Here is a 14,882-nt window from a genome sequence, read left to right on the forward strand (position 1 = left end):
ATTCAAATGCATCTCAAATTTTCAGAGTAATATAAATATGATTTCCGCAAACATACATCGATGACTCAGACTAGCTTCCCATCGGGGTGTCCTTGTCTTAACTTTAAGATATTACCTTGCACTCATTTTATAATTTCGTCAATTCAACTTTTACGAAAAGAAGTAATTGCAATTTTGCCTGATAATTCTCCAACTTAAGACTAAAAAATAGAAAAATAAAATAATAGTTTAAAAGACTAAAAAAACACGCTTTCGTAGCAAAATGAACTAAAAAGTGAGAAATAATCTTTGGATGATAGTAGTTGACCAATCACTTAATTTTAATGTAATACAAAAAAGCGTGGGGGGCTTCTTATCAGTTGTCTTGAATTTCTTCCATTTGTTGTCCATGCAAAAATGTAAATAGACAGCACCCCACGCGTTTTTGTATTACATTAAAATTAAATGATTGGTCAACTACTATCATCCAAAGATTATTTTTCACGTTTTAGTTCATTTCGCTATGAAAGCGTGCTTTTTTAGTTTTTTAAACTATTATTTAATTTTTTTTCAAAAACATCGGCCAATTCCATTGGCTTTTTGATGTATTTTAAGGCCGATGGGCCGATGTTTCCTGCAAGTTAGCATTGGCCGCCGATGCCGATGGCTAAATTGATGAACCGTCGGCGCCGATGCATCGGTTGAGTCCTAAACATTAGGCAATCTTTATACAAATACAAATACAAAAGTGACGACCAGCAACAGGCTCTGGGCCCAGCTAGACTGGTCCTAGTCAATTTACAATCCCCAGTGAAGATCAATGGCCCTCTTAAAACTGTCTACTCCTTTGCTCATTACCACCTCTTCCGGTAAGCTGTTCCAAGGTTCCACTACCCTGCTAAAATAATAATTTTTCCTAATATCCATGTTAGCCTGAGATTTAAAAAGCTTAAAACAATGACCCCTTGTCCTGTTTTCAGTGCTAAACTTTAGCCCCGTAACATCTTTCGTTTTAATAAATTTAAACAGCTGAATCATGTCCCCTCGGTCTCTTCTTTGCTCAAGACTGTACATTTTTAGCCTTCTAAGCCTGGAATCATGATCTAAGTGGGAAAGTCCACTTATCAGCCTTGTAGCCCGCCTTTGAACCCTTTCCAATACATTAATGTCTTTCTTTAGATAAGGAGACCAAAACTGAACAGCATACTCCAAATGGGGTCTTACCAAACTTCTATATAAGGGCAGAAGAACTTCTTTAGATTTATTTGAAATAGATCTATTGATAAACCCAAGCATCTTATTGGCTTTGTTGCTAGCAATGCCTCACTGTTGGCTAAACTTTAAATCCTGACTTATTAGGACCCCCAGATCAGTAATTTTGTCAGCCTGACTAATGACTGAACCTTGCAAATAATAACTTGTACACTTATTTCCATGCCCTAAATGTAGCACTTGACATCTCCCAACATTAACAGCCATACCCCATTTATCAGCCCACTCCGTAATATGATCTAGATCCTCTTGCTTGTTCTTCATTTGCTTGTTCTTCATTTTCTACAGTCCCCATAACTTTGACATCATCAGCAAAACAATTCATGTTCCCAGAAATATTTTTGTGAATATCGTTCATAAAGACAATAAACAAAACAGGCCCTAACACTGATCCTTGAGGAACCCCGCTTAAGACCTCACTCCAATTAGAATAATTTCCCCTTACAACTACTCTTTGTTTCCTTCCAGTCAGCCAATTTTTTACCCAAATGAAAGTTTTCCCTCCTATTCCTATATCAGCTAATTTGCTAAGTAGAGCAACATGCGGTACCTTATCGAAAGCCTTTTGAAAATCAATGTAAACAACATCTACAGACTTCTTATTGTCCAAAGCCATGGTAACTTTGTCATAGAAATGTAATAAATTAGTTGCACAAGATTTACCTTCCCTGAAACCGTACTGAAAACTAGTCAATAGATTATTAGTCTCTAGAAAATTTACTATCTTAATTTTCATCAATGTTTCAAAAATTTTGCAAACCACCGAAGTTAGACTCACAGGTCTATAATTTCCCGCACTCCCTTTAGACCCTTTCTTGAAGAGCGGTGTAATGTTAGCCAGCTTCCAGTCCTCTGGCACTGTCCCCAAATTATAAGAAGCATTGAAAATGTTTGCGATTACATCTGCTAATTCCTCTGCACATTCAACTAAAATTTTCGGATAAATATTATTTGGCCCCGGAGCCTTAGTCTCTTTAATTTTTTTCAAATGAAGTAAAACGTCATCCCTGGAAAATACAAAGTCCTCAAGCTGTACTATAGCTTGTGTCTTGTTGGTGTCAACTGTTGAGATACAGTTATCGTTTAAAACACTTGAAAAAAAGTTATTAAGAACATTAGCAATATCACTATCGTCCTGAATTAAAATTCCGTGCTCATCAACCAGTGGCCCAATATGACTATTTCGAACTTTCCCCGAATTAGCGTATGCAAAAAACCTCATGGGATTCCTGTTTATGTTATCTGCCAGTCTTTGCTCCAACTCTCTTTTCTGAATCCGTACCAAATACTTAAATTTACGCCTTGCCTTACAATATTGGAGCCTATCTGCACTGTGACCTGTTTCTCTATACCTATGAAAAGCAGCTTGCTTGTAATTTAGAGCGTCTTTAGTTTCCCTGGAGAACCACATTGGCCTAATTTTAGTGTTGACACCCTTTCTCCTAAAAGGAACATGATCCCTAACCGTATTCGCTAGATTTTCCTTAAACTCTGCCCACTGGAGATTCACATCGCTATTGTCCAATCCAGAAGAAAAAACTGCTTTCAAACTCTGCCGAAGTGCCACAAAATCAGTATTTCTGAAATTGGGCACAAACCTAAAATTCTCTACTTTGTGCATATCAAATTTAATCCCAAATCTAATACTGTTGTGGTCACTATCTCCAATGTGTTCCTCTACACATAACCCCTGAACAGAGCCTTCCATGTCGCAGAAAACTAGATCTAAAATCGCGTCCTGTCGAGTACCCTGAGTTACAATTTGATCTAAAAAACAGTCACCAATTACTTTCAAAAATTCCTCTTCTCTGCTATTACTATGGTAAAAATTTTTCCAATCAATTCCTGGAAAATTAAAATCTCCCATTATGATGACTGACCCCTTGCTAGAAATGTCACTAATAATACTAAACATCTGTTCGTCTTGACCCTGGGTTAAGGTGGGTGGCCTATAAATATTCCCTAAACGTAGTTTTTTGCCCTTATTACTAATCAACTCCAGCCAAATCATATCAATCTCATTAGGTTTATCATTAATTACCAATTCATTGCAAATTAAAGTGTCTTTGACATAAAATAAAACCCCACCACCTCTTTTACCTACTCTATCTTGTCTAAACAAATTATACCCAGCAATAGATAATAAATCATCATCACTTTCGGTAGCCCATGTCTCGGTAACTCCAATAATATCCAACCTCTCGTCTATAATTATGCTTTTCAATTCTTCCATCTTGTTCCTAATACTACGAGCATTTGTATAAAAAAACTTATGTAAGCCCATCTTACTTTTATTTAATGCTGCACGATTGTTTGAATCCCAAGTGTTACAATCTTTTCTCTTATTAGCCACCCTATTTCCGTTTCTACTGAAATCCCGATAGTTAGTACCCTTTCGAATTCTGCTCCTTAAACCATGCCCCCCATTCCAACTTAGTTTTTTGATTCTGAAGCCTCTAAAACCAAACCACTAACCATTTTGACCTCTGTAGAGCTCAGATGTAGGCCATCCCTAGCAATCCAATCTCGTTTACATTTACTCCACACACCAATAAACCTGATACTACGCTTAACGCAAATTTCCTTGAGTACCAGGTTCATACACCTAGCCCGTTGGTTTAACCAACTCCTATGCACTCCATACCTGGGAAGCAAACCAACCACTTGGACATTTGCCGAACAGTTGGTTGCTTTGTCCAACAGGGAATCCCATTCCTTTGTAAACTCATCATTGTTACTATGGCCTACATCGTTAGTTCCCCCCCCCCCCCATAAATTAACTACATCCTCTTTATTAAATACCCCCTTCTTTTCAGCAACCCTATTTACATCTCTCACCCGAGCCCCTGGCAAACAACATCTAGCCACCTTACGTCTAACTCTGCCTATTGAGTTTCCCAGTCAGTCGCCTCAGCAATAACTTTCCCCTTTACCTCTGGAATTTTCCCACTATCTAACACACAGCTAATTCCCACATCCTTTTTACTAACTTCCTCCTTTAATTCTGGAATATTCCCACTATCTAACACACAGCTAATGCCAACCTCCTTTTTGCTAACTTCCCCCTTTCCCTCTGTAGTGTTTACCCCATCTATACTCCTACAGCCTAATGCTAACTCACTCTCCAAAGTAAGCATCCTATTTCTGATTTCTGAGAGTTCAACACAGTTAGTGCAAATGAAATCCTTCTCAGACTCATCCTTCCCCTTAAACAAGCAGAACATCTGACATAGGTCACAAGAAATCCACTTGTCCCCTTTATACCACTTTTAACCTCCTTCATTATACATATAACTCCCATTCTAGCTCAAAATGGTGCACTTAAAAAGTCAATACAAAAATACAAAATTGGAGAAATAATGCTAATTATTAGAATTAGAAAGCATTGGAAGTGAAAGATACAAATATTACTAAATCCTAAGACAAGCAGTAAATTAAAATAAACAAGTTACACCCTAAACAGAGCAGTCAGGCTTAACAAGAAATCAGCACAATTTAGGCTTAGCTACACAGAATAGAAAAACACTTTAAGAAAGCAAGTAAATCAAAAATAAGACTTAAAAGCACAAGAATACTTAATTATATGATAAAATACAATAAAAATACTGAAACTAAAGTAAGTCAAATAAACAATTACAGTAAAAAATCACTTATCTCAGGAGCAGCAAAAACACTCCCCAGCAACTCTAGCGCCCTGAAAGGAAGAGTTCGAGAATCCTCCTCTGAATGGTAAAACGCAATTTTAGACGCAAGACATTTAGAGGTAAGGAGAGGTTTTAGTTATTTTCCTCCGAAACTTTTCAAAATTGAAATCTTAAAGGCACAATTTCAGAGTACTTTTGGTAGTAACCTCAGTGAAGGGGTGTTGGTTCGGGGACCCTCCTCCAGAAATGTTTTGAAATTGATATCTAAAAAAAGAGTCTTTAGGACATCAATTTCCATTATTACTCCAACCGAACAACTAAAACTTATTTTAAATTTCTTGCAGGGGACGAGAGTTAAGGAGAGAAACATTTTGAAGACCCTTCTTTTCGGACAGACTATGAAGAAGAAAAAAAGGGGGGGGGGTTGAAAGAATGAGAGGGAGCTTAATTTGCTAAGCAGTAAGCTGCATCTTTCTTTTAAAAAAAAATTCTTTTTGAAAGAATTGAGATTTTTTCCCAACATTATTTGCTTTTCTTTTTGTTGAAATAACTTCACTTTCCCAAAACACGTTCTTTTCTTAATTAAGGGGTACGGATCCCCTGACCCCATCTGAACACCATTGCCTGGTGGCATCTATTTCAGGTTTCTTAAACTTCAATGATTCGCGACACTCTTTGAAGAATTAGAATTTTCTCACAGCATCCTAGTCTGGTTTCATGCATATTTTATTGTTACTATGGTCACTTTGCGGCACCCCTCACCTCTTCCTGCTGCACCTAGTTCGGAAATCTAAGATCTAACGTATTGTAGTTAATATTATTACTATCGTATTTATTTATTCTTTTTTGTAGCTAAAAGTTTGGAAATTATTTGTGAGCAACTAAAACCAAGAATAATTACCTTTAAAAAAAAAATTCCCGGATTTTGGACGGAGCTCGGGCCTTCTCAGTCCCTTCCTTATAAACGCCCTTGGTTTTTTTCCTCAGATTTAACAAGAATATCAACTTAATATCTTAGAACAAGAGATAACATACATATTTTTACACATATGCACACATAACAGGGTGTAATTTAACCCTTAAACACCTGAATTTTGAAATATGTTCTTTGGCTTTTAATTGTTCAAATCGCGGGGGAAATAGGTTACTACTTTAGAAAATCATAGTACAATTTATGTATGGTTAAGGGTTAAAAAACTGTATGACGACATTGGGCTTTAACTAAAATAGTTGAGTGCATTTTCCTAAAACATTGATAAATATTATTCTTGTCTTACAGTTAAATTGACTTACAGTTTAAGTAGTTAAATTTTATTTGACCCAGAATAACAAAAAGTAAGCATTCAAATCTAAACAAAGTGTACTTGTTGCAAGTGCTGAAAGAATGAATTAAATTTTATTTTCCAACATAATTAGTTCTGCTATTTTCAAGTTTAAAATTGATTTAATAGGATCTTCTGAGTATTTTATTGATTATTGACACTACAGCAAAGCTTCGGTTTGTTCTCATAGTATTTTAAAAGACAAAATTCGTTATGCTGCCAAATGGAAACAAATGACATTTAAGGTTTAGAAAATGATTTTCTCTGTTTGATTCTTTATTGAAACAACTTTTTAAAGTTTAATAACTATATTGCTTCCAGTGTATTTTTGTCTATATTTCAAAATGTAAATATCAGAATAAATTTTTGTTTTAGGATGTAAAGAAAAAAGGTTGCAGTTGGATTTTTGTGAGTCATGATCAAGTTTCTTCGAAAGAAATTGTAAGCTTACAAAATACATATAATTTTTATTTAGATTATAAATTGCTGCTTTTTTTTAATTTAAATTTATTGTTGCCTTTTTAAGAAGATGTGGTTTTGTGAAAGTTTGAAGTAACATGCCAGACTTTTCGAACATCTTGTATTAATTTGACATCTTGTAATTAGTACTCTGTGCGGTCACACTTCACACATACCTAGCACGGACACTGGAATTAGTTTGTATCTGAAAGCCTAGAGGACTTTTGCCTTGAATCAGGGGCGGACTGGCCCATCGGCCAACAGGCCGATGCTCCCTCAAGCCTGAACACTTTTTTTATATATAAATTTTTTTTAAAAATATTTTAGTGCAATTTATTTTTTCCCCCTGCTCACAAACCTGTGTGACTTCCCTTCGCTTGTTTCTTCTTTTCTTTAAGCTTGTAAACCTGTGTACCATTATGTTTTTTTTTCTTTTTTTTCCCTTTCTTTCTTTTTCTTTTCTTCCTTTCTTTTTGCACCGTTTGAGGTGAAGATCGACGCTCTCTTGTGGGACACAGTCAGCCCCTGCCTCAGACCTTGGCTTTTTTTTTCCAATGTATAAATTATACCTGAGAGTGATTGTTCTTAATGCTCTACAATGTTTGCTCTAATCCCTTTTAAGATCTATCCGTGTGCAAATTTTCATTTCAAGCTTTGCACAACTTATTAAGAAATAGCAGTCATGCTTAACGCAAAGAACATCTGAGCCTTGGATTGTATTACTTTCTTAAAAATTTGTCAGCACAACTTTTTATCAGTAAGGGTCAACTGCCTACCAATTTCTGTCAGGATCCTAGTTTTTAATCATAAAGCAGTTATAAATATTACAACAGAAAATATTACAACTTTATTATGTCCTACAAATTTGCAATGCAGTTCTCTGCAAATTTGTATGATTTAAGGTTGTAATATTTTCTTTTACTTTTATGCTCAAAGGTATTTCTTTGTTTCTTATAAAGCATTTATACTTACCAGGAATGGAAGTTCATTTGTGTTGCTCCCTTGAAACAATTAAGCCCAAAATCTAATAATGGTCCATCTGTATACCAGTGTTTTGTTTAAATTGCTTTAGTACTATAGTGCATTTGGGAAGAATTAATAGCAGAAGTAAACAAAGTGGTTTGTTGTTTGTCACCATCATTTTTCACTCATGAATTACTCATTGGGTTTGAGATTCTTCTCTCAAACATTTCGCTTTTCCTGATTGACGCTGTTTTTGCCATCCCATTGCCCAGTGGCAGGTTGCTTTGTTTACTTCCACTATCAGTTCTCGCTGAATTCAACTATAATTGTAATATAGAAGTCACACGTACAGAAGAAACTTTGATTGTGCTTTGATTGTGTGTTGTGTGTGGTGCCAAAACCTAATCAGCACAAGTTCACATCAAATTTCCATGTCTGTATATATAGTATTTGGAAGCCCCTTTTGTCTATCACAGAACTATGTAAAACAGTTATCATGTGCATTTTTGTATCCCTTTCAAGACCCTTATGGTCATGGGGGCCCCTTACAACTGTGGCATGGTAAATCCACCATTGTGAAGAAGTCTCTCACAAAAGACATTTTCTTGTTTGCCCCCTTCTCTTATTATGATTTGAACCTGAAATTAACTAGCAGTAGCTTCTATCTATAGGGTACAAACAAAGGTGAGGGACCTAAGTTCAACTAACCTCTATCAACTAAAAACTGGTTATTTAAAATCTTCTTCCAGTGAAAAAACATGGATGGGCCAAAAAAAAAAACATAGTAAATGAACCCTGAACTAATAATTGTTTCTTGAATGAATTTCTGTATTAAAAAAATATGCTTTCCAAATGTGCTTATTCAATTTCATCATATGCTGTATATTCCATTTACTTTTTTGATAAAATGTAATGAACACCAATTGTGTGTACTTAATGAATTTTAAACATTTGTTTTTATTGATGTTAATTCATTTTTATTTCAGATCAACTCACTTAAATCACATAGTGGTTCTGCAGTGCTTAAATTTGAACCATTTATTCTGCATGTACAGTGCTCAACAATTGCAGATGCTCAAAAAATGGTACATAATTATTTTATATTGTAGATATATTTAATTTTTTCTTTCTTTTCATAAAGTTACCTTGTTTACCACCAACCCAAGGTGGTATTGCCCTTTTTGGTATTGAGATTAGTTCAATATTGCTTAAACTTAAGAAAAAATGAAAAATGGGCTTTTTCACTCCCCAAAAACAGGATATTTGTTAAGTGATAAAAATTTGAAAATGCTAGAGTAAGAAGCCGTTACATTGCCCTTTAAAACAAGACAAAAAAGTCTTGTTTTTTTTTTTTTTTTTAAAGGTGTAGAAGAGATATAAACCTTTAAATAAAACTTTTGTTTGTTTTTGGTCAAAAATTATGTTTTGTAAATATAGTTAATAAAACTGAGAGATATTTGTTGTTTAAAATTGCATTTTGCAAATGCATTTCAATGAAACATGGTTATATTGTACTTTTTAAGGTATTTATCCAGTCTACTTGGCTTCTTTTAAATAATGTGCAAGAATTGTTATTGTATTACTTTAAAGGCCTCTCTTCTATGCCCTAGAAAAACAAAACAGTTTTTGTTTTGTCTTAAAGGACAATCTAACGGCTTCTTACCCTAGCATTTTCAAATTTTTATCACCTACCCCACAGGTCATTTTGGGAAGTGAAAAAAACCCATTTTTCAGTTTTTCTTAAGTTGAAGCAGTTTTTTCGTTATAAAGAACTACCAGTATCAGCTTATTTTCTTTTGTACTTCTAGTATGCACAATCAACTGCAACAGGAAAAAAAAATTAGTTTCCTACAGTAAGTCCATCATCAATTTTTTTAAGCTTGAAATGACGAAAACAGCATTTTTTCAACCACAATTTGACAACGGAAAATTTCTAATAAGGCCGTTTTCATCATTTCGAGCCTAAAAAAGCTGATGATGAACTTACTATAGGAAACTAATTTTTTTTTTTCCTGTTGCAGTTGATTATGCATACTGAAAGTACAGAAAACAAAAAGCTGATACTGGCAGTCCTTTATAATGAAAAAATTGCTTAATCTTAAAAAAAACTGAAAAAATGGGTTTTTTTACTCCCCAAAAGTGACCTGTGGGGTAGGTGATGACTGGATAAATACCTTAAAAAATAGCATATAACCATGTTTCACTGAAAGGCATTTTCAAAATGTAATTTTAAACAAGTTGCTTTCAATTTTTATTAACTATGTTTACAAAACATAATTTTTTACCAAAAAAAATGTTTTATATAAAGGTTTAGATCTTTTCTGCACTTTAAAAAAACAAGTCAATTTTTGTTTTGTTTTCAAGGGCAATGCAACAGCTTCTTACTCTAGCATTTTTAAATTTTTACCACCTAACAAACATTCCGTTTTTGTGGACTGAAAAAGCCCATTTTTCATTTTTTCTTAAGTTTAAGCAATTTTTTCATCATGAAGAACTTTTTGTATCAACCTATTTTTTTCTGTACTTCTAGTAATGCATAATTAACTACAACAGGGGAAAAAATTAGCTTCCTACTGAAGGTCCCTCATCGACTTTTTGAGGCTCAAAATGACAAGAACGGCACTTTTTCAATCATGATTTGACAACCAAGAATTTCTAATCAGGCTTAGCTTAAATCTTTTCTTTTTATGCATAAATAAAAGTTCATTCTTTCATCTTTAAAATAAGACTTGTTTGATCTTCTTACTAATTTAAATAAATTTATTAGAGCTTTTTGAAAAAGAATCAAAAATGCCAAATTTTGCTCATACACAGAGCAAAGAACCAGCTATATCTCAGGAATAAAATTTTTCCAAGAAAAAAATTTAACATTTAGGGTGTACAGAATATTGCTGCATATTACATACCGAATTTCATCAAAATCAAAAATGGTGCGGCACGGCCCATTTGTTGATTTAATATGGAATGACCCAGATATAATCATCCTGTGTTTAACTAAATTAATTATAAAAACATTTCCTATTGGATTTAATTGTTTCTAAACTATTCTTGAATCAATTTAACCACACACACAAAATTTTATCAAAACAGTCCAGTCGTTTAGGAGTAGTTCAGTGACACACACATATACGAAAGAAGTTTATGCATAAAGATATGCAGTGACAGCGATTCCGGGGGGGGGGGGGGGGCGACTCACTTTTTATGGTTAATTAATTTATTTATTTTCAAATTTAAGAATCATAGCTAGAAATAATTAAAAAACCAATCAAAATTTTCAGAAAATAATTATTTGTTTTACTTTGTATACCTGTTTGTAAAACATTATTTAGCACAAGCAGTAGCTTTTACTTATGTATTCATTGTTCAGATATTAGTAAATCAATTGTTTTACTTAAACAAGTCATAAGGCGAGGTGGAGCACGTTGGTCCACTTTTTTACTTATTTTTATCACATCAAAAATTTTTATGAGTAGTTTGATTTTCTACAATAAGTTTCACTAAACACTTCTATACCCCACCCCCTTTTTTTTTGGAAATGTTGAATTTATAAACTTTTTTTATATTTTTTATTTACAGAACCTTATAAAGTGGACCAATATGTTGATCTGCCCGGTGGGGTACGTTGGGGACTGCATAACTCAAACAACATTTGTTATAATTTTAGTGATGAATACTATCAAATGTTGTAACTACCTTATCCTCTTTTGTGTGTAGAGTGAAAAATATAAAGTTTTAAGATAAATATAACATATTAAATTGATTTTAATTGATAAATCATCTTTTATTAAGAACAGCAATACATATTCACCATTAGTACACAATTATTTTTTAAGAATCAAAAGAAAACCAAATTATTGAATATTCATGGGACAATTAATGCAGATTAAATAAAGTTAACCAAAGATATGTTAAATGGTATCTGGGAATATAAAAGTGCTACTTCCACAGCTTTGAAAATAGGACTTTTATTGGATTGGGTTTTTTAAAGCATATAAGTCATATTCGTTACTTTTATGCAAAGTTGCATCAATATTTGGAGGGGGAAACTCTTTCTTCATTGCATTGCATAAAACAACTCCAAAACGAAAAGAATCCATTATACTAATACCATATATTTCAAAGAAAAAGTACAATGAAATTGACAGCTTTAAGTTAACATATCTTTGCATTCTAAAATCAAATATAAAATATGAAATTAGATAATTTTAAGTAAAAATATCCTTTTCTCTTCCTTTAATCAGTTATTTGTTTTATTTTGTTTCTATGTAGGAATGCTTGTTTAGCAAAAAAAAAAATTGTTTCATACTGGAACTTTATTATAGCATGTATTGCATGTTTTATTCTTAGAAAACAATTGTCGGCAAAAATTTAGAGGTATATTTTAAAATAGAAATAGTAAAAAGGTGCAGATATGAAATAAACCTTTTGATAAAATTAATTTAGTATAATTTTTGTTAAAAAATTATAAAATATATCTTTGCCTTTTTTTCCCTAATGTTTTATTATTATTATTTTGAAACATGTTCAAAAATACGTTCATGAAATGAACGTATTATATACAAACACTCTGAATATTGTTATAATTATTAAGATTTAAGAGAAAAAAGTTTTTAAATTATATGAGGTAGGTTTGCCCAGTCCAACGTGCCCCATAAAGAGTGGACCAACTCACCCCACGTTCTTGGTCTGAAGAAGTGATGTCATAATTTTCATTCTTTTTGACAAAAAATGAAAAAATTGCCAATTATTGTGAACTAAAAGAGTTCTTACTTTAAGAAACTGAATTCAATTTTTTTTTTCCGCAATCTTGATGAAAACCTTCAAAAAAATTAAGTTATGGTTTTCTGAAAATTACTCAGGACTACTGAAATAACACTTTCTGAATAAAATTTGTTCAATATAACTGTACCATGTGATTTTATTATAAGACTAGCTTACTACCCGGCATTGCCCATGTGCTTTTCAATACAACATATCTTTTGGATAATCAAATGACTGAATTCTATCTAAATGAGCATAAAAAATTGTATTTACACATTTTGGTCACTATCCGTGTTAGTTTTTTTTAAAAAAATTATTTGCAGGCCATGAAAAAAAGAAAAAAAACGTCTTGTTTGTACTTACTGTATAATAGACAATTCTTTTGTTTATGATTTACAGAAGGTGTTGCATATTTCTTCCCCTTATCCACAGCTTAAAAGCAAATGAAATGTATTTCCAAATTTCAAAACGTAGCCTAAAAATTTAACAGTTAAATGATTTATAATTTTCTATTCCATACATTTATCTCAAAACTTGCGCCTAAATAATGTTCTTAGTCCCCCTCCCAGCATTAAGAAGAATTACATTTGTGAGTAAACCCAAACTGAGCATAGACAGGGTTTGCACGGGTCATGGAAATCCTGGAAAGTCATGGAAAAAAAATAAGCAAATTTCAGACCTGGAAAAGTCATGGAAGATTAATATTTTCATTAAAAGTCATGGAAATTTATTTAAAGTCATGGAAAATTGTCTTGAGTAGTAAGAAAGCAACAATATGTAAAAGAGCACTAGAAAGTTTGAGTGGTTTAGTAATATTGCATATAACTTGAACAATCTCAGAAACAAGTCCAAGTTCTGGAATCCAAATTCATCCGCTTCTGTAACAGCCGCTTGCCTTTTTTTGTAATGTGATTTTACTAATAGGACATCACTAATTTTGAATTCACCATTATTTTATGCACTTTTTATATTATATATTCTGTAGTAGTGGACTTGCACTTTCTCAATTTTGGTACGCCCCCTCAAAATGTGTAATTCAATTGCACCCGAGTTCATTTCAACTACTTGTAAAAAATATATTATTAAATTTACCAGAGTTTATCTTTATATGTTGAAGACTTTAGAAAGTGAAGATTTTAATCAGGCAATAGAACATAGAAATAGGGGAATCCTAATACTCTAAAACAGTGTATGCCCAACATACACCTCCTAAAACTGAACCCGTTGTGGCCAGCTAAATATCTGATTTAGAAAACTGAAAAAACTGAAAAACGTGGCTTTACTTTAATGAACGAATATAGTATATTGTTCAATTACATTGGTGAGTAAATGCACTATTGACACCAAAGGGCAATGTTTTTATGAAGTAAATTTATTATTGGTAACTTAGTAATGACCCATTCATTACTATTTTGCCCTATTTATTAAATATTTGTTAGACATTTAAACATCAGTGCATTGCATTTTTACTTTACTTGAATTGATATGATGAAGACAAATAAGAATAATTTATTAGTTTCTGCAGTGCACTGATGTTTTTTTTAGTCACAAGTAAGTGCCCTCCAATGAGGTAGTGGCACTCACATAAAAGTTTTTCGGAAGCCAATTTCCGAAAATTGGCAAGTTTGGCATTTAATAGTACTATTCTCTTCGTGTAACAAGGTCATGAAAATTTTTATGAAGTCATAAAAAAGTCTGGGAAAAGTCATGGAATTTTTTTATTCAACTTGAGTATGAACCCTGTTTAGACTAAATTCATAACCATACAAAATTCGTTCGTGCAGAAAAGAGTAATTTTATGACTCAAAATATGAAATTAGATCTCTTTGGCTCTTTTTAAATTTCAAAAAACCCGCCTATATAAATTCCTGAGCAACAATTTACCTTTTTGCCAAATTTAGAAGAAATCCGACAAAAACTGGATTTGTATAAGGAACATACACACACACCCACACACATACATCCATTTATATATATATATAGATTTGTAGGACCGTAGGTGCTATTTGTTGGTCATAAAATAAAATTAAAAATATTAATGGTATTAAAATAATTGAGACCGGTCCAACGTGCCCCATGGCCACAGTCCAACGTACCCCTACATGTTTAATGAAATTATTACCAAGTTTTTGTGACATCTCAAAATACTTTTGGGTAAATAATGGCAGTCTTATTCATATCTAAGGGTTTCTTGTGGGAAAGTTATTGTTACATAATTCATCAAAGTCTTAAGAAAAACATGAGTTTAGTTGTTAAATTTACAACAATTTCCACTTATCTGTTCTCAAAACTAACCCTAAAAAAAAATTTCTCACTCTCTTTTTCTTTCATATTTTTGCTGCCACTAAATATTTCTCAGCTTTTGTTTTTTTGCTCCCTTTCCCCCTCATTTATGTCTCAATCGCCACCACTGGAGATATATATGGGCAGTTCTCAAAAGGTGGGTACAAACACAGACCTCAACTTTGAAGCTTCAACACCA

General features: G+C 32.9%; 1 protein-coding gene across 1 annotated transcript in view; it reads left to right on the top strand.

Moving 5' to 3' along the window:
* LOC129229955 (tRNA wybutosine-synthesizing protein 3 homolog) overlaps positions 1-14,882 on the top strand; it is a 59,018-nt gene that overhangs the window by 17,250 nt on the left and 26,886 nt on the right. Inside the window, exons 2-3 of the mRNA XM_054864341.1 lie at positions 6,593-6,658; positions 8,626-8,724. Coding sequence (XP_054720316.1) covers positions 6,593-6,658; positions 8,626-8,724 — 165 coding nt within the window. The remainder of the gene's footprint in view (positions 1-6,592; positions 6,659-8,625; positions 8,725-14,882) is intronic.

The sequence above is a fragment of the Uloborus diversus genome, chromosome 1 (assembly GCF_026930045.1).
Source record: "Uloborus diversus isolate 005 chromosome 1, Udiv.v.3.1, whole genome shotgun sequence".
In the NCBI taxonomy this organism is placed as follows: domain Eukaryota; kingdom Metazoa; phylum Arthropoda; class Arachnida; order Araneae; family Uloboridae; genus Uloborus; species Uloborus diversus.